At 51.8% G+C, this 25,525-nt stretch overlaps 8 protein-coding genes across 8 annotated transcripts; 5 read left to right on the plus strand and 3 right to left on the minus strand.

Moving 5' to 3' along the window:
• Nucleotides 1-235: 235 nt before the first annotated feature.
• On the plus strand, nt 236-3,111 carry V8C40DRAFT_239283 (ABC1 family-domain-containing protein). Its single transcript, XM_083214610.1, has 2 exons — nt 236-1,492; nt 1,566-3,111. Exons 1-2 carry the CDS (start codon nt 729-731, stop codon nt 2,773-2,775), a joined length of 1,974 nt encoding a protein of 657 aa, XP_083075635.1. The 5' UTR covers nt 236-728; the 3' UTR covers nt 2,776-3,111.
• Nucleotides 3,112-4,527: 1,416 nt separating this feature from the next.
• On the plus strand, nt 4,528-5,314 carry V8C40DRAFT_239292 (uncharacterized protein). The gene has a single exon (XM_083214611.1). The coding sequence runs from the start codon at nt 4,930-4,932 to the stop codon at nt 5,284-5,286; it is 357 nt and encodes a 118-aa protein (XP_083075636.1). The 5' UTR covers nt 4,528-4,929; the 3' UTR covers nt 5,287-5,314.
• Nucleotides 5,315-5,673: 359 nt separating this feature from the next.
• V8C40DRAFT_176758 (uncharacterized protein) lies at nt 5,674-7,759 on the plus strand. The gene is made up of 2 exons (XM_083211677.1): nt 5,674-6,374; nt 6,463-7,759. Exons 1-2 carry the CDS (start codon nt 5,932-5,934, stop codon nt 7,490-7,492), a joined length of 1,473 nt encoding a protein of 490 aa, XP_083075637.1. The 5' UTR covers nt 5,674-5,931; the 3' UTR covers nt 7,493-7,759.
• A 721-nt stretch (nt 7,760-8,480) lies between these two features.
• On the minus strand, nt 8,481-11,783 carry V8C40DRAFT_239296 (uncharacterized protein). Its single transcript, XM_083214612.1, has 2 exons — nt 9,658-11,783; nt 8,481-9,601 (listed from the first exon to the last, which is right to left on the minus strand). Exons 1-2 carry the CDS (start codon nt 11,460-11,462, stop codon nt 8,701-8,703), a joined length of 2,706 nt encoding a protein of 901 aa, XP_083075638.1. The 5' UTR covers nt 11,463-11,783; the 3' UTR covers nt 8,481-8,700.
• Nucleotides 11,784-12,341: 558 nt separating this feature from the next.
• On the minus strand, nt 12,342-14,097 carry V8C40DRAFT_239300 (uncharacterized protein). Its single transcript, XM_083214613.1, has 3 exons — nt 13,757-14,097; nt 13,114-13,432; nt 12,342-12,837 (listed from the first exon to the last, which is right to left on the minus strand). Exons 1-3 carry the CDS (start codon nt 13,819-13,821, stop codon nt 12,739-12,741), a joined length of 483 nt encoding a protein of 160 aa, XP_083075639.1. The 5' UTR covers nt 13,822-14,097; the 3' UTR covers nt 12,342-12,738.
• A 1,232-nt stretch (nt 14,098-15,329) lies between these two features.
• Nucleotides 15,330-17,863, plus strand: V8C40DRAFT_176894 (SANT/Myb-like DNA-binding domain-containing protein). The gene has a single exon (XM_083211678.1). The coding sequence runs from the start codon at nt 15,828-15,830 to the stop codon at nt 17,700-17,702; it is 1,875 nt and encodes a 624-aa protein (XP_083075640.1). The 5' UTR covers nt 15,330-15,827; the 3' UTR covers nt 17,703-17,863.
• Nucleotides 17,864-18,463: 600 nt separating this feature from the next.
• V8C40DRAFT_239304 (40S ribosomal protein eS4) lies at nt 18,464-19,947 on the plus strand. Its single transcript, XM_083214614.1, has 3 exons — nt 18,464-18,520; nt 18,701-19,123; nt 19,370-19,947. The coding sequence occupies exons 1-3, from the start codon at nt 18,507-18,509 to the stop codon at nt 19,710-19,712; spliced, it is 780 nt and encodes a 259-aa protein (XP_083075641.1). The 5' UTR covers nt 18,464-18,506; the 3' UTR covers nt 19,713-19,947.
• Nucleotides 19,948-20,274: 327 nt separating this feature from the next.
• On the minus strand, nt 20,275-22,198 carry V8C40DRAFT_286046 (Cupredoxin; the record flags this gene model as incomplete). Its single annotated transcript, XM_083222479.1, has 2 exons — nt 20,275-21,846; nt 21,932-22,198. The coding sequence occupies 2 exons, from the start codon at nt 22,196-22,198 to the stop codon at nt 20,275-20,277; spliced, it is 1,839 nt and encodes a 612-aa protein (XP_083075642.1).
• Nucleotides 22,199-25,525: the final 3,327 nt, after the last annotated feature.

Here is a 25,525-nt window from a genome sequence, read left to right on the forward strand (position 1 = left end):
CAAATATTCTGGTACAGTACGTACTCTTCCCCGCATGATTTTGACTCGTACTCGTATACTTGAACACGAAGTAGGGGAGCCTATCTTATCGCTTTATCTCGTCTGTGCGAAATGTCGTCATCACCACACAGGTAATGACCAGCATACCCTAGATTACCAAGCATCTTGACGAGGTCAGAAAATGGAATTGTTGGTTTTGTCTGAGTAAATTGTTACGTTGAAAAAAAATATATATATATCATTTTCCCCTCTTACTGAGCCATTGCTTCGCTTGATGTGATACATAGATCTTTATTGTAATATGAATATTGCATCGTGCTCCTTGAGAACGATTTCCACCTAGACTTTACAGTTACCAAGACACTTTTTCAAGTATCACCTCAATGCTTATGTAGCTTCTAACCAGACATGAATCAATGCATGTTCGAATTAAAGACAACTAAGAAGAAACAAATGTTACCCAAACATATCTAATCAATCCTTTCCACCCCATCTCAGAATATATATCGTCCGTCCTGATATGTAATCCTCGACTGGCCCAACCTCGGAGCAACCTCTTAGTCGGCACCGATCGGAGATCCGGGAGCCACAATATGCCGGGGAAATTATTCAAGCTGCCCGCCATCCCACCAAACACTCGCCGACAGCTTCCATCATCCAACCTCATCCGAGCCCTTTCTTCTTCTCTTCTCCGAATGACGCCGCGGTAGAGCCATCCATCCTCGACAATGCTCGGCACGCTTTGTCGCAGCGGCCTGGGCCTCTCCAGACAAGCTCTGCTGCGAAGTCGCGTGCCCTCTCGGCATGACGTCTTCGTTCGGCGCATCCAGAACTCGGGGCCATTCCAACCTCTCCGGCCGCCATCTCCAGCGTCTCTGGGGGCTCCGCGGGCGGCCAAGCAGTATAAAGGGAGCCGGAAATGGGGACGCCGACTTCTCATCACAGCCGCGGTCGGCGGTACCATCTATGTCGTAGACCGAAATGTCTACGCCTCCAGTATTGGGCGATCGCTTCGAACGTTTGGCACCGCGCTGGTCGCTGCCCTCGACTATAAGATCAATTTCCGACCGGAGCCGTGGGTCGGAGGAACTGTGCCTGATCTCCATATGCGCAATGCGGAACGACTCTTCCACCTGCTGCGGCAAAACGGCGGGCTTTACCTCAAGATTGGCCAGGCCATCGCTATGCAGAGCGCCGTGCTGCCACCCGAATTCCAAAAGATGTTTGGTAGAATGTTTGACGATGCGCCACAGGACGATTGGAAGGCCGTCGAAGCTGTTATTCGACAAGACTTTGGCAAGAGTGTTGAGGAAGTGTTTGGGGTCAGCTTCACCGGAAAAGAGGGCTATGGAGTCATGGAGAGGAAAGCTCGCGCAAGCGCAAGTGTCGCCCAAGTTCACTGGGCGAGGCTCCCCGATGGGAGGGAGGTTGCAATTAAGATCCAGAAGCCTGAAATCGCTCTTCAGATATCATGGGATCTATGGACTTTCAAGTGAGTTGTTTCTCGTCTCCGGGTAGTCTCTACCTAATCACAAGATTCTGTTGTTAACTGTGTATTTCGCTAGGACTGTTACCTGGATCTTTTCAAGATGGTTCGACCTACCCCTCTACACTTTGGTACCTTTCATCTCCGAGCGCCTAGAGCTAGAGACCGACTTCTTGTGCGAAGCGAAAAACTCAGAAACCATGCGCGAGCTAGTTAATTCGGAGAGCCGCCTGAAAGGGCGTGTCTATATCCCCACAGTATATTCCGACCTCACCACGAAGCGAGTCTTGACGACGGAATGGATAGAGGGCATCAGACTGTGGGACAAGAAAGCCATGACGTCGAGATGGCTGGGCGGGTACGGAAAAGGCAGCCCAGGAGCGGGCACTGCCTTGCCGCCGCTGGACATGGATGTTGTCCGCCATGAGCTTCGTACAAAGCCCTACCAGGAGAAGATCAAGCCAGAGCGCCAGGAGTGGAAGGGTGTTCGTGGAAGAGGAGGCCTCGGCCTGACTACCAAAGAAGTCATGACCACCATGGTAGACCTCTTTTCTGCTCAAATCTTCAAATGGGGCGTCGTGCACTGCGATCCTCACCCGGGAAACATCTTCATCCGACGTCTCCCCAACGGTCGCTCGGAGCTGGTTTTGATCGATCACGGCCTCTATGTGTACATGTCGCCCAAGTTCCGCCATCAGTACGGTAGATTCTGGAAAGCTCTCATGACGTTTGATAACCAGACCGTTGTCGATGTCACAGAACAGTGGGGTATCAAGGCAGCAGACATGTTTGCAAGTGCAACATTGATGAAGCCGTACGAGGGCGGCGAGTCCACCATGCAGAATGACATCAAGGCGATGGAAGGTCTCAGTCCAGCGGAGCGACACTACTACATGCAGCAGAAGATGAAGCAAGGTATCCGCGACATTCTTGCTGATGAGGACAAATGGCCCAAGGAGCTCATCTTTATCGGCCGGAACATGCGCATCGTGCAGGGCAACAACCAGTACTTGGGCTCGCCCGTCAACCGCATCAAGATGATGGGCGAATGGGCAAGCCGCAGCCTCTACGAGGACCCAAATCTCCCCTGGATGCAGCGCCTGAACAATGCATGGCGCCACATCATATTCAAGTCTGTCATGACACTGACAGACGTTGCCTTTTACTTCTTTAAGCTGCGACAGTTCCTTGGTCTGGGCGGCGGAATGGAGGATGAAATGGAGCGTCGTATGAAGAATATGGCGCACGAGTACGGCATCGAGCTGCAGCACGAGGTATTCGAGGGCTGAAGAGGGCGGCCGTAAAATATTGATGGTCTATTGTTTCATTTCCACGTTCTGTGCTCCACGATATTTAGGTAGAGGCGTTGGACCGCATTGATTCTTATAGAAAGGGGAAAAAAGAAGGGCAAAAGAGCGTTTGGCATTCGGAATCCCCAGTCAGCCTGGTGTATGTATTTATACATGTACGATTATAGACGATATACCACTCATTGAGACGGCAGCCGGCAGCTCCTCTTGCTTGTCATGTTCGCGTGTGATGGTGATGCCCCTGGCGATATTCGTTTGATGCTGTGTGTTACTCCGTACTCGTCGTACTGCGTGGTGTATTGCACAAACGTGGCCGGATTAGTGGTATCTGTAGATACTGTTGCCTTACCATCATGGCTTTGCTCGTCTACAAGTTAGTACAACACTCGTAAAGAGTCGTTGAGCACGAGTAATTCAAGACATCACTTGCTCCGTCTTTGTAGAATTACCTTCTTGTCTCCATCGTTCTATTGGATCTAGCGCCAGCCTCGCCCTGTGGCTAGCTGGCGGGCTTTGTGGCGCCTTGTTGAAGCTGGTTTCATGTTTCCCACGCGAGAAGACGCCAATGGAACCAATAGCGGTGCATGATTGGCGCTCCAGTAGCGTGACGAGGTTGAATAGCGAATCGCAGCGGACCTGCAATTTAAACGCTTGCAGGGATCGCAAGGGGACGGTGCCAAGAATTGGGCAAAGCTCCGCGATGAGACTTGGCTTGTTGTTCCAGCTTCTCTCAATCAACAGCTCGTACAAACAGGACCGGCTTTTTGGATGGGTTCAGGCCCCAAGACAGATCCGACATGGTATTGAAATCGCCGCCGAGCAATCACCGCCATCGAGAATATTCCAATTTTGCCTCATCCCATCATGTTTTGGGAGGGTATACTTGCATCGTTAATTAGCCTGCTCCTTGCTGGTTTCAAGGACATCTCATTTGAGGGGCGCATGTGAGGTGCGGAGGATGCAAGTGTGTCGCAAGCCAATGACCCCCGTCTGATGCGTATGCGGGCAAGCAAGGCATAGAATACATTCTGGGGCCAAGCCCAAGCCTGGAGAAATGGATGTGCTATTAGCACTTATTAGCACTCGGTACTACCTGTACAAGTACGAGTAGTGGTAGGTAGGTAGCAGCATTTCGTGTTCGGTAATACTTAGTTAATGCTTCATGCTCCGTACGAGCACCTTGCAAAATCCCCCCATGCCCGTGAGCAAACCAGCCTGTGCGCACAATGGGCGTGCGGCCAAATCTGCAGCCAACGAAACTAAGATGCCACTGTAGATGGCAGCCCTTTCAGAAGTCTCTTGTCCGTGTGCCGTGGCTAAGATCTCGAGGCATCGTGTTGAATCAAGAAATCTGCTAGGGAGCTTTAGATGCCGTGTTTCATGCTCGCCAGGGGTGGCAGCTTTGGCCAGCAGGAGACTTCCAATCGCCATGACATGATGGCCTGGCTAGGGCTGGTTAGATGGGCTTGTGGAGAGGCGAATGGGGCCGGGGGTCACCTAGCATCACGAATGTAGGACCTCGATTGGCGCTCCAACAAGCACTTGGGTGGCTCCCCTGAAGCCCAAGAGCTGGTGCAAGGCCAGAGACGGACGAGCACAAACGCGCAAGCTGTTGAGGCCGATGCGCGCTCCCTCTCTCTCCTCTGTCAACGCTTTTTCTCCCAGAGTGTCGAATCCTCGCTCGCTCGCTTTCCTTTCCTCTCTGCCATCGCCACGACCTCTTCCTTCTCCCCTGGCTTCTTCGGCGCTTGACGCTGCCGACAGTCCTTGTTATTTTTTTTCTCGCTCGTTACCGCTGTGACATCCGTCCGAGGAGGCTGTAAGCCGCGACCCTGGCCCTGGTGATACTGTACCGCAAAAGCTTTGGGCAAGTTCACGAGCTGAGTCAAAGCGGTGTCGAAGCTCCAGCAAAACCCCCGGCCCTGTTGCCTCTCTTTCCATTTTCCTTTCTCAATCCGAGTCAAGGCAGGAGCCCGCGAACCACCTGCGATTTGCCACGATCAACTTGACCATCTTCCCCGCGTCTCGGCTGGACCAAGAAAAAAAAAGACACAATTACAAAATCACCTTAAAAACAATAAAAACAAAAAGCTCCTTCAAACACCGGATCATTCAATAACGCAATTGTGAGTAATGAGAGTGGTTCTTTCTTGGTCTCTTATCCTTGGCTGTCTCTTCCATTGGCTTCTATCACCGCCATTCTGTGCGAAAGCATCGCCAATTGCCAAAAACACTGCTGCTACGAGGTTGAAGCAGAGCTCAGCGACTAGGCTCATGTCTTGCTTTCATTTTTGCTTCTGCAGGGCGATCGTGGAGTGGCGTTGCGCTGGTGACGGCATTGGCTGGCTGCAAAGTTGCAACAAGCTCACTCAGCCTTGTGTCAATACAATCTCTACAGCAATGCGACAATGTCAGATGCAGAATCAGAGATGGAAGCATAGCGCTACTTTTTGGGCGACGAGGTCTTGGGTTGCTCAAGCTTGGGCCTGAAGACAGTCGCAAGAGGCACTCGTGGGCTGTCTCAATTATTACCCGCAAGCTCCCGGTCGCATGATTCTGCAGCTGTCGACTCTTTTGACACCCGCCTAACGCGTCGGCTGCCGACCAGAACCCTGACATTGCGTTTCTGAATGGATGCTAATCGCCTCCTTTTACCTTCTAGTGACGAATTGCTATCGAATTGGAATCGTCTCCGCTGCAGAAGCCCCGCCTCCCCGCCTCTCTGCCTACGTAGCTGATGCATTAGACCTGCATCGGCATCTTGTATTTGGGTATGGGATTTTCTCTTTTGTGACAGCCACGCTCTAGCGCCTCGTGTTTGCTTTGACTTGCGCCTCTGCGACTTTCTTAGTGCGTCTCTGGCGCAGCAGAAACCAAGGCCGCAAACAAATTATCAAAGTCACTTGCGGATTTTCTTTTTTTCTGACCCTGGAGTTGAGCAGGAATCTCCTAAATCTTACCTCATCCAATCCGGCGTTTCAGAAGTTGATCGTATCCGACCAAACTTCCGCTTCCGTCGTCATCATCGCTGCGACACAATACCGATCTCTGTTCATTGCAATAACGGATCGGCTAAGCAACGGCTCTCCCATCTTTTTAACGACCCTTATCCAGCAATCTATCGCTGGCTAAACAATGAGTTCGCCTCGTCGTTCTTCTAGTTTCGGAATGCTTCTCAAGCGAACAAAAAGTGGCGATTTGGGCAAGGGCAATAGAAAGGCCCAAGCCGAGCCCGATCGCCAGCATCAACCCACTCCTCGAGCTCCCCCCAAGCTTCCAGAATTCTTCAGCGGCGCCGAACAGCTTTCGAAATCTTTTGCACCGGAATTGCAGTCGAGTTCCGTCATGCCAAGCAGCCGTTCTGGCCGCGAATCGTCCAGTCGCTCCTCTGCAGAGCCTGCTCGTGCCGTTCCTGCCAACATCCCAATCCCTCCCATTCCCAGCAATGCCTTTGATCCCTATGCTAGATCGGAGAGCATGACGAACCGTGGTCGCTACAGCTATGCCAGCAGCAGTGCTATGAGCACGATTAACAATCCAAGGAGGATCCGCAGACGAAAGGACCCGACACCATTCAAGTAAGCCGCAACCCAGCTGCTGCTCTCTTCCGGTCTCCCTTTCACTTGATTAAACCTCAGACTACAAGTAAACTAACCATGTCATTAGCATTCTCATTCTAGGAAGCCAAAACGCCGGCAAAACCTCCTTTCTCGAGTTCCTCAAGACTGCCTTGGCACTCCCACCGAAGAAGCAGGCCAAGAGGCAGGACGAAGACGTTTTCCAAATACCTACTCCACCCGTTGGCAACTTCATCCCACACTACCTGGAGACTGAAATTGATGGCGAGCGAATTGGGCTGACCCTTTGGGATTCTGAGGGTTTGGAGAAGAACGTCGTTGACCTTCAGTTGAGAGAAATGTCGTCTTTCTTGGAGAGCAAATTCGAAGAGACTTTTGCCGAGGAAATGAAGGTTGTGCGCTCCCCGGGCGCCAAGGATACCCATATCCACGCGGCTTTCTACGTCATGGATCCTTCTCGCCTTGATCGTAACATTACGACGGCGAAAATTGCTGCTTCGCGCAATGGCATTCCTAATGGGAGCTATGGCCATGCCCGAACACTCGGTGCTCTCGACGAAGATATCGACCTCCAAGTCCTCCGGACTCTTCAGCACAAGACAACCGTCATTCCCGTCATTTCCAAAGCAGACACCATCACCACAAAGCACATGAGTGTCCTCAGAAAGGCAGTCTGGGACAGCATCAAGACGGCAAACTTGGATCCTCTAGAGGCCCTGGGCCTGGATGAAGATAGCAGCAGTGTTATCGAAGAGGAAGCTGAGGAATCAGAGGAAGATGAAGCAGCTGAAAAGCCGACCGCGTCACCGGGCCATTCCAAGAGGCTCTCTACAAACTCCATCCGCAGACACAAATCTGAGGATGCCAAAGAGGAAGAAGCGCCATTTCTTCCCCTTTCCATCATCAGCCCCGATCTTTACGAGCCCAGTGTCATTGGCCGGCAATTCCCATGGGGATTTGCCGACCCCTACAACGAGGAGCATTGCGACTTTGTGCGCTTGAAGGAAGCTGTCTTTACCGAATGGCGTGCTGAGCTGCGCGAGGCTAGCAGAGAGCAGTGGTACGAGGGCTGGCGAACAAACAGACTCAAGCACCGCGACCTTCCCCACGCGCGATAGAGCATTGCATAAAGCCTTACTCTGACAGAGCTAGACCACAACGTCTCTGTCATGATCCGTGGAGCAATTTGCAGAACATATCTGTGGACCCTGCGTTTTGTTTCAAGCTTTCCTCATACCTTACCCTCCGAGGCCCCATTCACCTTAATTTCCGCTTCCGATTAGCTCATGGCATACCCTGGCCTCGCCTCCGCCTTGGGGATATCTTTTTTTTTCAGCGAGACAGGCCTTTTTTGTTTGTACATGGGAGCGCCAATGTCAGACTCTTTCTTTGCATTGTCGAAAAAAAAGCCAACATCATTTGAGAAGCCTTGATTCAGAGATGTTATAATTGTGGCTCTGTGTGTTAGGATTAGGGAGAAGTTCCATTTCCCTGCACTTGACTGGAGCTGTTGTCTGTCTCTACTGCATCTTTCCCGCCCGCTCTCTTGTTTAGGGCGATTCTGCTACTCTTGACAGAGAAAACAGGTTGCTGGCGCGATGGAACCTTTTCTTTTTGTCTCATTTTTTTTTTCTTATTTCTTGATACGCAAATGACTTTTGATTCCCCCATCATTCCTTTTGATGTCCTTCCTCCCTCCCCATACGACGTCTCCAAGATAGCGCCTTTGGAGACCAAATTTGGAGCTGTGGAGACGGCGACGACGAATGGTATTTTCTTCTCTTTTATCCCGCAGCCTGGTGCGAAGCAGTATGATCGATACCCGATGATGGGAAACCTATTCTTGGCGGCTTTTTACCTTTGTTTCCACCCCCTTTTTTGTATCGTTAGCTTTAACAACAAAAGAAAAAAGAGCAAATGCCCCTGGATAGGTATCTATGAGTATGCGCGGAAAATTGCTTGGACAGATGTAGAATAGGATGAAAGAGAGGTTTTTTCTTCTTTTGTAGAGTCCTTTTTGAATTTGAACTTGACCACCTTTTTTCTTTTCTTTTCTTTTACGCTGTCAATCCTAATTGCCAACCGAGAATAATAGTAATCAAAGATGCCATAACTATTAACAGGTACTGTAGTATGAGATATGTAGACTAAACTAATGGAAAGCCGGCAAAAGTTTTGTTTCCCAAACCCATGGATCTTCATATTCCTTGATTCAGATGACGCCGCTGTAAATCCCCCCAAGCGCCCTGATAAAAATAATAAGATGGCCGTTGGTCACCAAAACATAACAAAACCGTACAAACAACCAACCCACGCACCCATGTTCTTAATCCTCCAACCAGGACATACTGCTATCGGCCTTTGTATTCGTGGGCCTGCCATTCCTATCTACATCACGCTCTCGCCGGGCATGATTCTTGCCCAACTTGTGCAGCCGGTCAATTTCCTTCTTGCTCAGCGTGACCTGGTCGAACCCCCGTGGCAGAATCGCGTCCGAGATGAGGAAATCGACCTTCATGTTGCGAGCTCTGTCACGGTAGGCTTGTTGGTTCCGCGGAAGCTCGAAAAGCTGGCTGTCTTCCCTTTCAATGGTGGCCCAGCTGGCAGCACGGCGGGCAACGAGTTCGATTAATGTGGCGGAGTCGCGATCGCTCCAGCCTAATCGTCTTTTAAGAGACTTGGGCTGGCTCAATCGCGCATTCATGCGAGCCTGATCCTTGACCCGTTGGATGGCGGCAAAGTCTGGGGAGGCAGATGGAGGGACGGATGGAGGCGACCGCGCGGTGGAGGTACTAGCAGTAGGGCGACGATATTCCACTTGCTGCTCTTGGCTCTTGTGAACGGGGGCGGATGAGGAAGCTGTCTTGCTCCTTTTTACAGGCCTCTGTTCCTCTGGGATAACGTCATATATGCTGTTGTCGCGTTCGGTCGGCAATTTCCGATGCTGGTGTACAGCGCTGGATGAGGTAGTAGTTGCCTTGCCCCCTCTATTAGGCCGAGAGTCCACTTCAAAGTCGTCCTCCTCCTCCTCCTCTTCCTCCTCCACTTCTTCCTCCTCTTCGTACGTTTCTTCCTCTTCTTCTTGATTGTCATCAGAGTCGTCGACCTCACCAACATCTTCGCTCTGCTGATATGATCGCTTACGCGAAGACCCCGAGGGAGGTAGTTGAGTAAGAGATACACCGCCGAGTAGACCGAGTAGCTGTCTGCCCATAAATAAAGAGCTGCTAGAAACAAATGTTAGCGATCAAAGGGGAAGAAGGGTGGAACATATTGGGCTTACTCTCTATCTCGGCTTTTAAACCTTTGTGGCGGCGGCTCTGGCTGGGAGATGTTCAGATCTTGGGAAGATCCGTCTAAAGAGTCGTGATCGGGATAACTATTCTCGTCGCTGAGGGGTGGGAGATCTGGGTATGTTTCTTCGCGGGCCCCTCTCTTGCCTGCCTTTCGAGTCCTGTCTTGTCGAGTTTGCCGCTCCTTCTCCTTGCGAGCTCTTTCTTGCTCTTGGGCGTGTTTCTCTCTCTCTCGGGCTTGTTTTGCTGCTTCTCGAGCACGTTTCTCTCGCTCTTGAGCTTGTCGGGCTTCTTCTCGAGCCTTTTGCTCCCTCTCTCGGGCTTGCTGTGCTTTTTCTCGAGCTCTGAGTTCTTCTTCCTTGGCTCGTTGCTGCCGCTCTCGAGCTCTATGTTCGTCCTCAAGAGCTTGCTGCGCTTCCTCTCGAGCTTTTCGCTGCTCTCGGAACAGCCGCTGCTCTTCGGCGCGCCATTGCTCACGTAGCCTCTCTTTCTCCATGGCGACTTTCTCTTGCTCTGCCCTGTTCAACAAATGTGAAATTGTTGAATATCTGTCCATGAGCCATTCTTTGAGGTCTTTAAGCGTCTCTTTGAGGGAGTACTGAGCTCGGATGCTGGGCAGATCCACGGGAGTCCTAATCCCTCTCTTGCCGCCATCAGACATTATCTTCCACATATTGGAGACTCTTTGCGAACAAACATCGACTAGCGATTGTTGATCGAGGTCCGCTAGAGGCTTATAAGGGCCTTTGCTGAAAAGGCTGCCATAGTCGCCCGGGGCGTCTGGAGCGTTCATATTACAAAACGCGTGGCCCAGCATGCCGCGCAGGTCTGTAGCCTGGGGTGACCTTGCTATGCTCTCGATGGCTCGCTGGGTGCGGATTTCCAGAGACATTGACCTGTATTGCGTTTCTTCCGCGGCAAAATGCAGAGGAAAGAGGGTGTCTACGGCCTCGAGAAAAGGCACAGGATTGTCTCCCTCAGACTCGATGCTTTCTATTTGCATGAGAGCAGTGGCAATGTTTGCCAGCTTGATAGAGAGTGGAACGGCTGCATTCTCCGTCTCCGAGATGTCCTCTCCCGCCTTGTCCACCCAATCCCAGTCGAGAAAAGGGGATGCTTGGTGGGAAGCCTGGAAAATGCTGCGAGACGCCTTGAATGACTGCAGTTTCATGAGGAGCACCTTTTCGTAAGACGGCCGTGACTTGTTCTGCAACTGGCCGATGAGGTTCTTGGCGTCTCGAGCTAACGAAGGCACGGCCTCGAGCTTCATCTCATGCTCAGCCTCTTCGACATCATTTTGGACCATCTCTTCTTCAAGTAGCTGAGCCGCAGATTTGGGCTCTGGGGCAATGCTTTCGTCGTCCTCGTCGTCCTCGTCGTCAGTGTTGTCCCTCCTAGGGTTTGTCGCTATACTACTGACGCTGGGATGACGAGGAGCGCCACGACGCGGCTTTGGATCAAACACAATGGAACCTTTGCGTGGCACAGATGTTAGACCCTTTGGAGGTTCTATGCTTGGTAGCACAGGGGACGAATGTGATGGGGTTGCTGGCGGAGGTGGACGAGATGGGAGAGAAGAAGAAGAAGAAGGAGCAGGAGGAGGAGGAAGAATGAGAGAAGTCGTCGGTCTTGTAGGCGAAGAGCTCGGAGGAGGACTAGGGGAGGAACTAGATTCCCTGGCGACGGCCTCGTTTCCACGCCGCTTAGTCGCTCGAGGTGGGTTTCTCCTGATGGGCTGTGGAGGAGACGAAGATGGCGGAGGCTCGACGGCCTTTTTGGACCGCCGGGTCTGCATCTTGGGCTAGCTGCAATGAGATCTGACACGATGTAAAGCGGGACAAGGTGCCGGACAGCGGAGCAGGAGTAGGAGAAGCGGAAACAGAAGCAGAAGCAGAAGCAGAGGCCGTGAATCAGAACAAGAGACGAGGAGAGAGAGGAGAGAGAGAGAGAGACACTAATAATAATAATGGAAGATAAGAAATACAATGGACACGGTTCCTGCGACAGACTCGACTGATAATCTCGACCGTCAAAGAAAATTAGAATTAGTGGCTGGCTTTTGATGCCTTTGTTTGTTCTTCAGCAGCGTCTGTTTGCTTGCGCAACGCGATGGACGTCCAAACCTAACGTTAGAAACCTAACCCTACTCCTCTAAAAAGTCGGGAATCGTCCCCTGCGCGCCACGATACGCTAGGCCCGTTGCGGCGACGTGCTGTTTCTTTGCTGGGGCAAGCTCCACAGTGGATGGAGCGGACAATGAGAAGTGACGGACTTTGTTGTTCAACTGCCTGGACTGGAGCACAAATAATCGTCTGACCTATCAAGAGCGTCAAATTCGGCTTGTTGGCTTGATTTTTTCTCTTTTCTTTATGGATTGAGGCGGATTGAGGCGTCAATATTCATTCAGCATGGGACAGTACGCAATCACGGCGCAAAGCTGTTGGGCCTGCGCGACTTGTGTAAGACTGCAGAACCGTGAGCCGGGCAAGTACTGTGTACGCAGTGGCAGTACCCCAGCAGGGCTGGACGAAGCTGAGAGAGATATTGCCAGATTTACAGAGCTGAGAAGCAAGCGAGGTACCGGGTACGAGGAGGAGGCACTAGAAAATCACTCAAAAGTGTGCACGGCAGATGGCTGAAGCTTCTCAGCTGATGGGGATACTCAAGCAAGACATGCTTCCGAAACTATGGAATATATTCAAGTGTGGAGTACTGTGCAGTAATATGCTGCGTTGTCTTTGTACAGTCTATCGGAAGAAAAAAAAAACCTGCCATGAAAGAAGAAAAAAAGCACAGGAAATATCTGCATGACAAAGGGACTAGGTAGACTAGAGCTGGCGGTGTCTGTTCTGTGCAGTCAAACTGACCAAGACAAAGCCCGGCGAGTTTCTTGGTCATTGTAGTTGGGCGAGCCGTGAGCCCCACTGGACCGAGAGGCAGAGAGTATCGTACTCGTAATACCGCAAGTATGCACTTGGTGGCGTACAGGGACGGAGCCAGAGGTCATGCCATGGTCATCATTGGCGAAGCAGAGATGGATCATCTGGTTGGACCGGCTCTCATCATCGAACTCAGTTGCTCTTCTTCTGGGCCGTGATGGCAGTCGACACATGTCTGTCTGGGCCAAACACGCCTGAGAGATACGCAATACGCGTAAAAGCAAGAAACAGCTATAGAATCAAAACGGCACGATTAGCTGCAATGCCAACAAATGCAGTAAATGCAGGAGCAGTGCTACTCAAGCGGCAGTTGAAATCTGCCCGGTCTCAATCTGCCCGGTTTCGTCTTGAATGCCTGAACACGGTGGATAAGATGTGGGCAAGCAGTGGAGGCGGCGGCTGATGGAGACCAAATACTAGAAAGGCAAACCGGAGAGCAGAGGGCAGATGACAAAGGGAGAGTGGGAGAGAGAATCATCAAAGTCAAGCGAGGGGAAATGTGCGTACCGTGGCCCCGAGATTTCCCCAAGCCATGGCGTTCCACCTTGAGACGTCCATGAACCTGTCCGAGCCTAGTCCATACCATGTAAACCCAACGTGGCCGGCATCAGCAATCAAGAGGGCGATGAGATAGTTGCGGACGACTCTGGCCTCGGACGTTGTCCAGAACAGGGCCAAGCCCACCATGCACATTCCGAGATACATGTTGCCCAGCTGATGGGCCATGACGATGCTATTCTCCGAGGCAACCAGAGGCTTGTCCTGGGGGATCTGCTGTGCCACGAACCATGCCGGGTCGTATACAGCGCCGGCGAAGCCTGCCACCCTGTGATTTGCTCCTCAGGCACAGGTTAGCCGTTACTGTACAGTTACGAAGTGATACAGAATCTCGCTGCTTGCCATCCTCGCGGCAGTCGGTGGTTTCTTGCGATTTCGGTGGGTTTTTTGGGCAGAGGAGGAGTCATTGGGCTTTGCTGCCACCCTCCCAAACCTTCATCAACCCCATATTTTATGCATACATAGCAGAAGCTTAGGAAGAGAGGAGAGGGAGAGATGGGGAAAGCAGAGAAACCGAGTAGTGGGCTGTCTCAAGTTGCCGCGATTGGGCAAGCGATACATAGTCATACAGCATCAAGTGGGCTGGGCTTACAGCGACAAGGGCTCGAGGACCGTGAAGACGATGCGGGGGAACGGCGGCAGAGAGGCGGCCATCATGTGCTTGTGCGATGTGCGTCTGGAAAATGAGCGGAGGGGGGAGACGAAGAAGAAGCAGAAGACGAGATGGAGACTGAGATGGAGATGCAGATGGGATGACGAGTGGTGTGAGCCAGACGATGAGACGCGGGAGGGAAGTGGGAAGCCAAGTGACCAAATTGAGTGAGAAAATGGAGGCGTGGAGACGTTTGAATTCTGCAGCAAACCACCGCGACAATGGTTGACGATGCTGGGCTGTTTTACGACGAGGATTGCATGTTTTCGTCCAACCCAAACAGCAGCCCCTCGTGAGGACTGATGCTGCAAGTTCCTCTTTGAGCTCGAGATGCAGATGCAACTCGTGATACAATTTAAAAGCCCGGGGAAACCAACCAGGGAGGAGCAGCTCCAGGGTATCGAGCATGTACACTCATCCAATTGATCTCATAGAGCGAAGGCCGCGCAGTAAAATTCAGCTGAGACTTTGGGTCAATTCCAGCTGTTGTCATGGCGCTGACGACCACTGTGCGGCTGCACCGCCTGTACCAGTACCTGAGCGCCCTTCGTCGCTCGGGTGTCCTTGCTAACAAGAGTTGGCAAGCTGCCGGTACTGGGTACGGCGGGGCATGTTAGTGCCGAGCATCAGTCAGCTGCAGCCGCAAACGTACGACCGGAGGAAACAAGTGAGAGGCAGTTCGGCATGATTCGGGGGTTGATTTGGGACAGTGGACAATGCCTGAGCGAACCAACAGGGACGGCATTGAGACACAAAATTTGCTTGCAGCTGCATGCGACCATTTGCTATTTTGGTTGATTTCATTTTTGCCTCTGTATCTTTTTTCTGATTGTCGAAATCCTGCTTGACGTTGCATTGATACCCTCAGTACTCCGTAGACGACTACCAAATAATACCTTGGTACTACCATTAGAGAAAGTTCTCGGGTCGACGGAGCAGCAATGCGTGGACGTGGACATTAGCGATTATTACCAATGCCGAGACTTAAAGGTACACAGTACACCAACTTCCTACCCTTGACGTCACATTTAGCCTGTACCAAGTACGCGACGTTTTTGCTTTTTTGCCTTTTTGCTTCCCCCCTCTCCCTCTTTTTTTCCCTCTTCCAAATCATCACCCTGTTTGCCGGCTGACGCTTGAGGTTAGCAGAGACACTAACTCGCCTGTACATGCGCTGTACTGTGCTCTGGCCCCGGAGGACGCGCCGCCGTGCTTGCATCTAAAGCCGAGCACTTGCTTTGCTGGTTGCTTTTTCCTCGCATCCATTCTCTTCGTTTCTCTGCCCGTCTTTCCCTTTTGCTTTTCTTACCCGCTGCTAAGTAATTAATTATTACTCCCCGTGTTATAGCGCTTGTCTCGGCTTCGTCTCCCCGAGCACTAAACCGCATTTCGCGAGTTCAATTCCATGCCTCGCCCAAGCAGCCAAACGTGAACGCTTCACGTGCTGACACCACTCCAGCTTTGCTCTTCAGCTCTCCCTCTCCCTCCCTTCTGCTATAACCTATTCCTACCTAACCAATCCCCTTTTATGATCCCTCCCGCCCTCCCTCTCCCTCCAAATTGGTCTCCAGCCGCAGCAGCACCAGTAGCATTGCATTAGCAGGGCTGCAGCTAGACAAGCAAAAACGCGGAATTCCAGCTCCTCGCTCGCCAACTAAGACAAGGAGGGACATGTCGAGGCCTCACTGTGCGGAAGTGCGGGAGAGCAAAGCATAGGCACATCCGGTCATTTTCTCTCTCTCTCTACCCTCTTCTCTCGCTCTTACACACTCTTACACACTCTTTCAACCAACTCCCACTCTTTTCTTCATCCTCTCCCTCTCCTTCGTTTCCCATTATCCTCTCTTCCATCCATCACGTCTCTCACTCCCCTTGGTCGCTCTTTGATCCGTCTTAATCCAAATCTCGAATACCCTCGCTCACGTGTGCTTCTCAGTCGACCCGGTTACTTGCTGTTACTACTCTATTATATCGTTCATTGCTCGAGATCCACCACTGCGGATAACTCGCCATGGCTACCATCGAGCCGCGTCTCATCCACCTCTTGAATGACGATCCGACATCCCCGGAGCTCCCCAACACAGACTTGCTCCCACTGCCGTCGCTGCCCACCTTACAGCTGCCGCCCTTGTCCGGGGCTCGCGATGGGCCTCTGCCGCCGCTGCAGCTCGAGGGCCTTCGGGCAGACAGGTTCTTTGGCAGTGCTGGCCGGAATACCGCTGTTCCCGGTCCTAGCAGCGGAGCTCCGTTGGCCTCACCATTCATCGGAGATCAGTCGAATGCCTATTCAGATTACAGGAGAGACAACGACTTCTCCAAAGAAGGCAAATATGCCGGGAGCTCGGCTCTGTATCCGCTAAGGCTTCTGTTGAGCGAGGTCAACATGCCGCTGATACCCACGCCGCCAGCTCCTTCATTCACCAGCATTCTCAACGAGGGCCCGGACTTTCAAGATGATGCTCCCTCATCTACGTCTAATTCTACGTCTACGTCCACATCCGCAAACACAACCACAACCACAGACACAGCCACTTCTACGTCTACATCCGCATCTACATCCACGCCTTCGGACTCTTCCTCCTCATCTGCATCAGCATCATCATCTTCTTCTTCAAATACCACAGCTGCAACCGCCGAAGACCCCCCTTCTTCTGCCAACAAGAAGCGACCAGCGATCCATATCAAGGATGATTTTGTGCAGCTACCACAGCCCGCAAAGAAGCCAAAGGCCCACCAGGCTCCCTTCATGCCACCCATCATCAACGGCCTTCTTGAGCCGCCACCCCATGTGGCTCTCTTCCCGCCCATTGAATCCAGCGCCTTTGACGACACCGATGCCGGTCAGAGCAAGCTTCTCCATGAGCTCAGCTATAGCCCTCCGGGACCCCGTCTGTCTCCGGAGCCTGACCAACCTGTGGCCAAACCAAGGGCAACAAGAAAGCGTTCAAGCAAGCCCAGGCGGAAATGGACAGAAGAGGAGACAAACCACCTGCTCAAAGGTGTCGATCGTCATGGCGTGGGTAAATGGACCAACATCTTGGATGACCCTGATTATACATTCAATTCGCGCTCGGCTGGCGATCTCAAGGACCGCTTCCGTACTTGCTGTCCCGAAGAGATGCGTGTAAAGGAGGTTGATGAAGTCAAGGCCCGTGCTCGACGACGGCAGCTCAGGAGTAAGCCAAGGCCCAAGTCGCTTTCGCCAAAGAAGAGCCCGGGGAAGACAGTTCAAGAGACCCAAGAGACTCTCCTAGCCGAAGGCGGGTCTCTGTCGGGCAAGGACCCGGCTGCCTCTATTCCGTTCGAGTTTGATGACATGCCCATCAAGAGGAGTCGCGCTCATCGGATGAAAGTGTCGGACCTCGCGGGGCTCGGCATCACGGGGCCATTTAGAAGGGCCCGTAGGCGGGAGAGAACCGCCTTTTCTAACCGAGACGACCAAGAGATTCTGCAAGGCCTTGAAAAGTATGGCGCGTCTTGGTCCAAGATCCAGCGTGACGAGCGTTTTCACCTTGGCACCCGGCAGCCTACGGACCTTCGAGACCGGGTACGGAACAAATTCCCCTACATCTTCCAGCGCATTGAAAAGGGTGTTTTCCAGCCCAAAGATGTTAGCATTACAAACATTCTCGAGCCAATGGTCAGCACGAGCATTGTCGGCTCACTCAAGTCTGCCCCTGCTCCTCCACTTACATTAAAAGGCAACCCTGCAAAAGCCTCGCAGGAAGAGTTGCCCAAGTGGCCGTTCCTGACGGCTGGCTCGACGGAGCAGCTTCAACAACCGACTCGTGACACTGACGAGTCTGCGGCTTCAGCAGCAGGTGGCGAGATGGACATTTCCAGGCTTTTACTGGACGATGCTCAGTTGACACCTGCACTCTCCTAGAGAAAGAAGAAGTAAAAAGGAAAAGAAAAAAAAAAAAGACAAACACAAAGATAAGACGCATCACAACTCAGATTACTACTATATCGGACTACCGAAACCATGCACAAACACTGGATCCTCTCGCATGGCAAGGCTCTGGCTCAAGCATGCTCAGCACCACCCGATTACACCTCTCTTCCCTACTCCTTCTTTTACAACTCATCTCTGCATACTCTAACTTTATGACAATGCCGCGATACGTTCATTGTATTGCCTACGATACCATCATCTTTCCTTTTTGTCACAAGCCTTTTACACTTGATAATTTACTTTGAGGCGCTGCTATATAAGCTCGCGCATGGAAGAGGAACTGGCAAGGACCATAATACCCCCCATATTAATGTTGCACATGATGGGATGATAATAATAGCAAGCAAAAGTTGATTTAATTGAATTTCTTAATTCCGTCACACTTGGCGGCACCAAGCTATCATCGTTTATCCTTCCTACTGTACTCATCAAATCCATCTTGTGACGTTTGTATTGTGGGGTATGGGGAGCGACTGTTATCTTCTTATCGTAAGAAAATGGGGCGCCGGGAAAACAGCGGCACTGTGGAGAAGCTCTATCACGTGATTTCTACAGCCTCTTCGTGCCTGTTTTGGCAATCACGGCAAGCCTTAGGGCAAGAAAGCCCCCACAATTTGGCGCTCACGAAGCGAGAAGAGAAAAAAAAGGTGTGCCGTCAATTTACTTTTCTGCTTCTTGATCCACGCCCAACTTCCGTCGTTTTCATCACCGTCGAGAAAACAGCCAGTCGTCACCATGGCCCGAGGAATGTGAGTACAATCAATGCTGAGAAGTGTTACTGTCTATCGTCCAGCAGAGGAGGAGAAAGGGATTGGTGCTGTTTGCTTCAAACAATTTCCCCTCTTCGTCTGCGGATGCTGTTGACGATGGCTTCAATTGCAAAAACAAAATAATGAAAACACGACGACTGACTTTTTTCCTTCTCACAGCAAGAAGCACCAGAAGCGCCTTAGCGCCCCCTCCCACTGGCTGCTGGACAAGCTGTCCGGTCTCTATGCCCCCAAGCCTTCTGCCGGTCCTCACAAGCTCCGTGACTGCATGCCCCTGATCGTCTTCATCCGCAACCGTCTCAAGTATGCCCTCAACTACCGCGAGACCAAGGCCATCATGATGCAGCGCCTGGTCAAGGTTGACGGCAAGGTCCGCACCGACATCACCTACCCCGCCGGCTACATGGACGTCATCACCATCGAGAAGACTGGCGAGAACTTCCGTCTCATCTACGACACCAAGGGCCGCTTCACCGTCCACCGAATCCAGGCCGAGGAGGCCGAGTACAAGCTGGGCAAGGTCAAGCGCGTTCAGCTCGGCCGTGGTGGAATCCCATTCTTGGTCACGCACGATGCGAGAACGTGAGTTCTGTCAGACATCATTCAGCCGTTGGATCAAGCTTTGGTCGATTCGGGAAAAAGGGAAGGAGAAATATTCAAAAAATTCACCTCTCCCTTGATTTGTTTTCTTCTTTTGTCATTCCCCCCTTTCCATAAGGAGGGAAAAAAGGAAGAAGAAACAGAGACGACGACGACGGAAGCTTTATTTGACGGCTGTATGTTCCCTCTTTCCCCCGTGCGAGTGCTAATTATTCTTCTTTTGAACAGCATCCGTTACCCTGACCCCCTGATCAAGGTCAACGACACCGTCAAGATTGACCTCGCCACCGGCAAGATCACCGACTTCATCAAGTTCGACACTGGCGCCGTCGCCATGGTCACTGGTGGTCGTAACATGGGCCGTGTTGGTGTCATCACCCACCGTGAGCGTCACGATGGAGGCTTCAACATTGTCCACATCAAGGACGCCATTGACAACACCTTTGCCACCCGTGAGAGCAACGTTTTCGTCATTGGCCAGGAGAAGCCCTGGATCTCCCTGCCCAAGGGCAAGGGTGTCAAGCTCACCATCGCTGAGGAGCGTGACCGCCGACGTGCTCTCGCTCACTAAATGGAGAAAAATTTGTAGTATTTTTTTTCTTCTTTTAGTGGACGATATCAATCAATGGTTAAAAAATGGCATATATGTGGACTGGAGTCTCGGATTTGATGTTTGCTTTATTAGGAGGGGGTTTCTCCTTACGTGATCCCCCCTTTTCCCTCTCCTATGGAGATAGCCGGCCCTGAGGCTAACGACGGAAAAAGACTTTTAACATATTGAGCCCAAGATGCTCTCTGTTCACAGTGTTTCGTGTGCCTCGTTCCCCTTCATTTTTGTTCAATGTGAATGTCGTCTCTTGTGAAGCTACCCCTTTGTTGGTGCGACTATGTCGATACAATTCTTGTTCATGTGTCTTTACAGAACATGTTAACGCAACTCTTGTTCACCATATGTCTCTATGGAGCATGTTGATGGTACTCTTGCCCACCATGTGTCTATATGGAGCACGTTGATGCAACTTGCTCAACATGCGTTTTTGTGTATCGCAGCATCATTAATTAATATGTTTATTGACTTTCATACTGTCTTATACTTTGATACCGGTTCATCCACTGACTTGACTACTATAGTCTTAATCATCAGTCTCGAAATAATGTACCGCCACAGCAGGGTGCGTGGCATTCCCATTCACACTTCCGCCATACTCCAAGTATCCCTCCACATATGGATGCTTGACTTTGAGAATGTCATCCGCATCGCCAAACACCCAGACCGTCTGCATGCCCATAATCATATGCTGCAGCGTATGGCAATGCATCATCCACACACCTGGATTCTGCACACGCAGACGCCACGCGCGCCATCCCCACGGCTGGTCCGGCTGGACATTCGTCGTGTAGCGGAACAGCATCGTCGTGTCTCGCCGGACCGGGTGCGTGCCCTCAAGTCTTTGCTGGGCAACCTCGGGATCGTACACACCGGGCCCTCCGCCAATGTCGTAGAAGTGGTCGCCGTGGGCGTGCCATGGATGCGTGTCAAGGCCGCCTCCAAACCTGCTGTCATCGGAGAGGGCACCGACTTGCTGGAAGACGATCTCGATGACTTCGCCGAGCTTCGCGGGATACGTCTTGGTTTCGGGGTCGAGGCCATAGTTGGCCATCGAGGCGTCGTAGTCGGGCAAGTACTTGGACGCGTTCTTGTACAGGGATACCAGGTAGGGCTCGGACGGGCTGATGGTGTAGGTCTCCCTGTCGACGTTGTCGTCGGCCCAGGACACGCCGTTATCGGTCCAGAAGACGTATTTGTCTATCTGCTGCTGAGAATAAACAAAGATGCGGCGACTCACCTCGTCAGACGAAGGAACATCGTTTGGAACCAGCGGCTCCAGCTTGTAATCGAGGAAGCCCTCGATCGTCGGAGGTAGATCAATGGGCCTCTCGCTGGGCAGAGTCGTCGTCGGGACCTGACGACCGTATAAGTGGCGATGCTGCAGCGCACTGCAGGTATTCGAATACCGCAGCACAGCGTAGCTAGCAATTATCCTCGGCCTATCGCGGGACTCTATCTGCAAGTAAAAGTCGAGCTTTTTGAACAATGCCAGCTCAGCGCACGTCTTGGTCTTGAACAGAGAGCTGAAGCGCTGGCCCGACCCGATCTGCAGCAGCGGCGTCGAGTACGGCTTGGTGTACTCGCCGTCGGCCTCGATGATCTCGAGGTTCGTGTGGTTTTCAAACGCCAGCGCCGCGTATGACAGGCCCGTCGCGCCGACGTAGCGGAAGCGATATGTCTTGCCCGGATCGACATCAATGACGGACAGTCTCGCCGAGGCGGGATCGACGACGGGGTAGTTGGATATCGTGTTGCCGTTGATGAGGAAGCCGCCCGTTTCGCCGGACCAGACGAACGGCGCCGCGCGCAGGCCGTCGGAGATGTCCTTGTCTGACTTCTCGAACAGCTCCTGGATGTGAATGACGCGGTCGCCGTCGACGGGATACGGCGGCGGGCTTGAGTCGTCGACAATCAGCGGGCCGTTTGCGGTGCTCGTCTGGAAATCGATGTGCGAGTGATAAAAGTACGTGCCGGCCGTTCCTAGAGGCGACTTGAGCTCGTAGTCGAAGTAATGCATGGGTGGGATCGGCCACTGGCTGCCCATGGGGGCGCCGTCGGAGAAGGGCGCGGCTGCTTGGGCGAGGCCATGCCAGTGCTGTTTGTGCGGGAAGAGAATCGATGTGTAAGTTTATAACTTTGCTGAATGATCTGTTTTGCTTGATATTCTTGTGTTCTCTCACCATGGTTAGGTTGGCGTCTGTCATGTCATTGTACACTCTGATCCAGACGACTTGGTCTTCTGGGATATGGAGCTCCGGACCTGGTAGCGTGTCATTGATGAGAGTTGTGTATCTTTTGATGCCTGCGATGCCAATTTCTCTTCTTGTGACTCTGAGTACTCGATCGGGGATGAAGGTTACGTCGTGGATTCGAGGGCCGCCTGCACCTCTCGCAGCGCTGAACAATGAGATGAAGAGAAGGACACTATTAGATAGCAGACAGCGCATTTTGGCTGGAAAAGTATTACAATACGCAGTTTTATCTCTTTCTTCCTTGTTTAGAACTTCTATAACAGTTTGAAGAGAGGGGAAAAAGGAGTTTATTCTTGTTCACACTGCTCAACAATATCTCAAACGTTCAACGTTATCACTGCCGGGTATCTACATATATCGGTCTCGAGATGGCTCTACGATGTTCCCCTAAATTAGTTGGGGATTAGAATGGTCGTCGTAGAACAGGGGAATCTGACAATAGGGTAGAATCTATCGAGAAAGAGGAATAGATCCGCAACTATGGCTTGACTATAAATTAACCTTTTATTTGGCGCCTGTCTAGTATTCTGACCGAGCCAGGCACCGAGGAGTAAAGTACAGTATGGCGGAGGGCTTGAAGTGTAAAATGCACCTTAAAATTGGAGTGAGCTCGTTATAAAGTATTGGTTTGGGTGGCCGCGTGTATGACAGCCGTGACAGCCATGACAGTCATGACAGTTGGTCATTTCGTCGCGGTGTCAGGTGTCAACCAAGTAGTCAAATTGACGGTTATATCATCTTTACGACATAGAACGATGCTCTCATTTCCTTCTTTTATTATATATGTGTACAAAGAAGAAAGTATATACATGACCAGTGGCTTAAGCCTAAGTGGCTCAGCGGGACAGGGAGCAATGCTTTGTAGAGAGGGCCAGAAGGATCGTAGGCAAAGACCCGAGGTAAAGAGATCAGCTCAAGGCAGCCCAGAGAAAGACGATGAAACGAGAGATCCGAGGAACCAAACAACTGCAAAAGTTTGGGGGCATCGCTCCTACACACATGAAAGGCCTCGCAGCCCATCTCTCCCATCTCTCCCTTGTCAAAGAGAGCTCACCCAAGTTTTCAGACAGCCAGTTCCACTTTCGCCTGGCCCCCCTCTTTCTCTTAGACAGACTTGGATAGGAACATCCAGGCACTAATCGTGCAAAAGGATTTCGCCTCACTCTTCCCAAGGTCTAGAGGCCTCCTATATCAGAAATGCCGTCTCAAGCCGGGGCCCTCAAAGTGAGCGATGCCGATCTTTCCACTACTGATGTCACTTTTCGCCTAGTCTTGCCTATTTTTTGTTCTTGTCGGGCATCAAAGGTGATGCCCAACAAAGTTCATGGTTAATTTGGTGGCTTTTTTTCTTTCTTTTTGTCGTGTGACAAAGCTGTATGTAGGGGCGCTGAGTATTCACCTGGAACCCTGCTATCCTCCGGGGAAAGCAGAATGCTTCCGGGGGACTGCATGAATAGTCAATACGTTCTAATGCAGGCCGGCAAGCCACAACTACCTAGCAATATTTTGATGAGCTCAAGTTATTACGAGAGGGGCGAGGATATTGTTCAGTCTCTTTCAGAGTGGTCGATAAGACGGGATAGAAGGGAGGAGTGATATCCGGCTCGAGACAGGCATGACAGACCAGAGGAGCTGGATGATATTGTGGTATCTACAGAGAGGTATATGCAGTACGAGGGAGATACAGAGGCGAATACTCCGTATATAGATTTATGAAGAAAGATACTTACAGAGAGATGCCCGAAGAATGAGCCTGTGGAGTGGAGTGAATGCAGTGTATGCAGTTACCTATGCAATGTATTAATGCACTCATCTCCCCACAGAGAGGTGATGAGCAGAGACATTGGTTGGCCGAACCGCAGGCACCATCACTTACTTGCCCGACACTTTGTCTTGTACATGGGCAAAGTTATTGCGGCTCATGACAACACCGCTTCTCTTGGATGCCCATTAACCTCTGCTCCATGTTCCTGCACAGAGAACGAATACGAACAGGCAAACTAGAGAATACATGGGCCTCCATTCGATGTATCGGCACTTCTGGCTTCAATATCAGCATCTATCCAGGATGATATGCCGGGACCATGGCGGCTGAATCCAGTCAGCCTCTGAAATCACGTCAGTTTTGGAAAAAAGACAGGGGACAAGGATGTATTAGACGAGGCGTCTGCGAAAGCTAAGGCGGCTCAAACTAGTCTATTTGATACGCACAGACGCAGCAGGATCCAATACCATGCTGCTGTAAGTCATATGGTACCCGTACTTTCTGATTCAGTCCTCCGCAGCTTTACGGGAGAGCCTGATTCAGGATTGCCTGAGTGGGTGGCAGGAAGATCATGACCAGGGGCTCCTCCCCAACCTCGTAGGCGAGAGAGTGGCGTATGGCAGAATTTGGAGATAGGGAACATGGGCAAGTCTTGATCCGATGGTGTTTATCATCGGCGATTGAGCGCATGAACCGGGTTTTACAAACGCGGCACAATGGCACGGTAGCTTGTGGTGGGCTGAGACTTCAGATGCAACCTTGGGGACATATCACAGACAGAGACACGAAGTGACTTGTGACAAGACGCAGCAAAAGAAAAGAAACGAAACGAAAAGCAAAGAGAGCCACCTGCGTCATATCGCAGGCCAGACATTGGTTGCCTGAATTCGGACCAGGTCTGGCCCCAAATATAGCGCCCGAAATTCTTCGGGATTCTTGCGCTTCCCCCCAGCTTCACGGCAGACCAGGATGAGAACGCGGACCAGGAAAAAGAAAGATCGTGCACGGAGACATTTCTGTCTCGGATGTCCATGATTCCGGACCAGGGTTTTGGCTATCGGGCCGCGCTGTCACTTTGTAGTTTGCTGTCATTTGGATTGATATGGATGAATCGAGGATGGAAGATGAACATGAAGTCAATCACACCAAATCCAGGCGCTCGGTTGTTTTTGCCCGAAATTTCGGAGCGGAGGATCGACTGCGGGCTCGGGAAGGCTCGAGGCTAAAGGGCTTAGCGGGGGAGCTGGGGCCAGATACAGTGATGACCAGCGGGGTCGCGGCTCGTTCCAGCGCTACTCTGGCGCTGAACATACACTGTAAGTAAGAATGTAGGCTAGAACAAGGACGACCATTGATGCATTATCTTGCGTCTCTTGGAGTCATAAGGACAGTTTGCTCTTGTACAACTCACACTGCAGTGCATTACAGTGCATAGCAGCGCGGAACAGCACCTGCTGCAGCTTCTACTGCACACTTGCTGGTCTCATTTGCCGTACGCCTGTAGTCGAGCTCAGCTGCCAGCCCTCGCGGCACAAAACGACCAGGGGAGGCTTACAACCTTACAGGTGCGCATAATGGGCAATCTGTGTGCGCGTTTTTGTGTGGATGCCCTAACCAAGCCTGTATCAGTTCAATCTTGCCTCCACACACCACCACTTCTACCGTACACGGGGGGCGCGCGGCGCGGCGCCCCCCCGCCCCGGGGGCCGCCCCGGCCGCCAGCCGGCAGCAGGCGGCCGAGAGAGCAAGCCCGACCT

The sequence above is a fragment of the Trichoderma camerunense genome (assembly GCF_050948025.1).
Source record: "Trichoderma camerunense strain CBS 138272 chromosome Unknown V8C40scaffold_5, whole genome shotgun sequence".
In the NCBI taxonomy this organism is placed as follows: domain Eukaryota; kingdom Fungi; phylum Ascomycota; class Sordariomycetes; order Hypocreales; family Hypocreaceae; genus Trichoderma; species Trichoderma camerunense.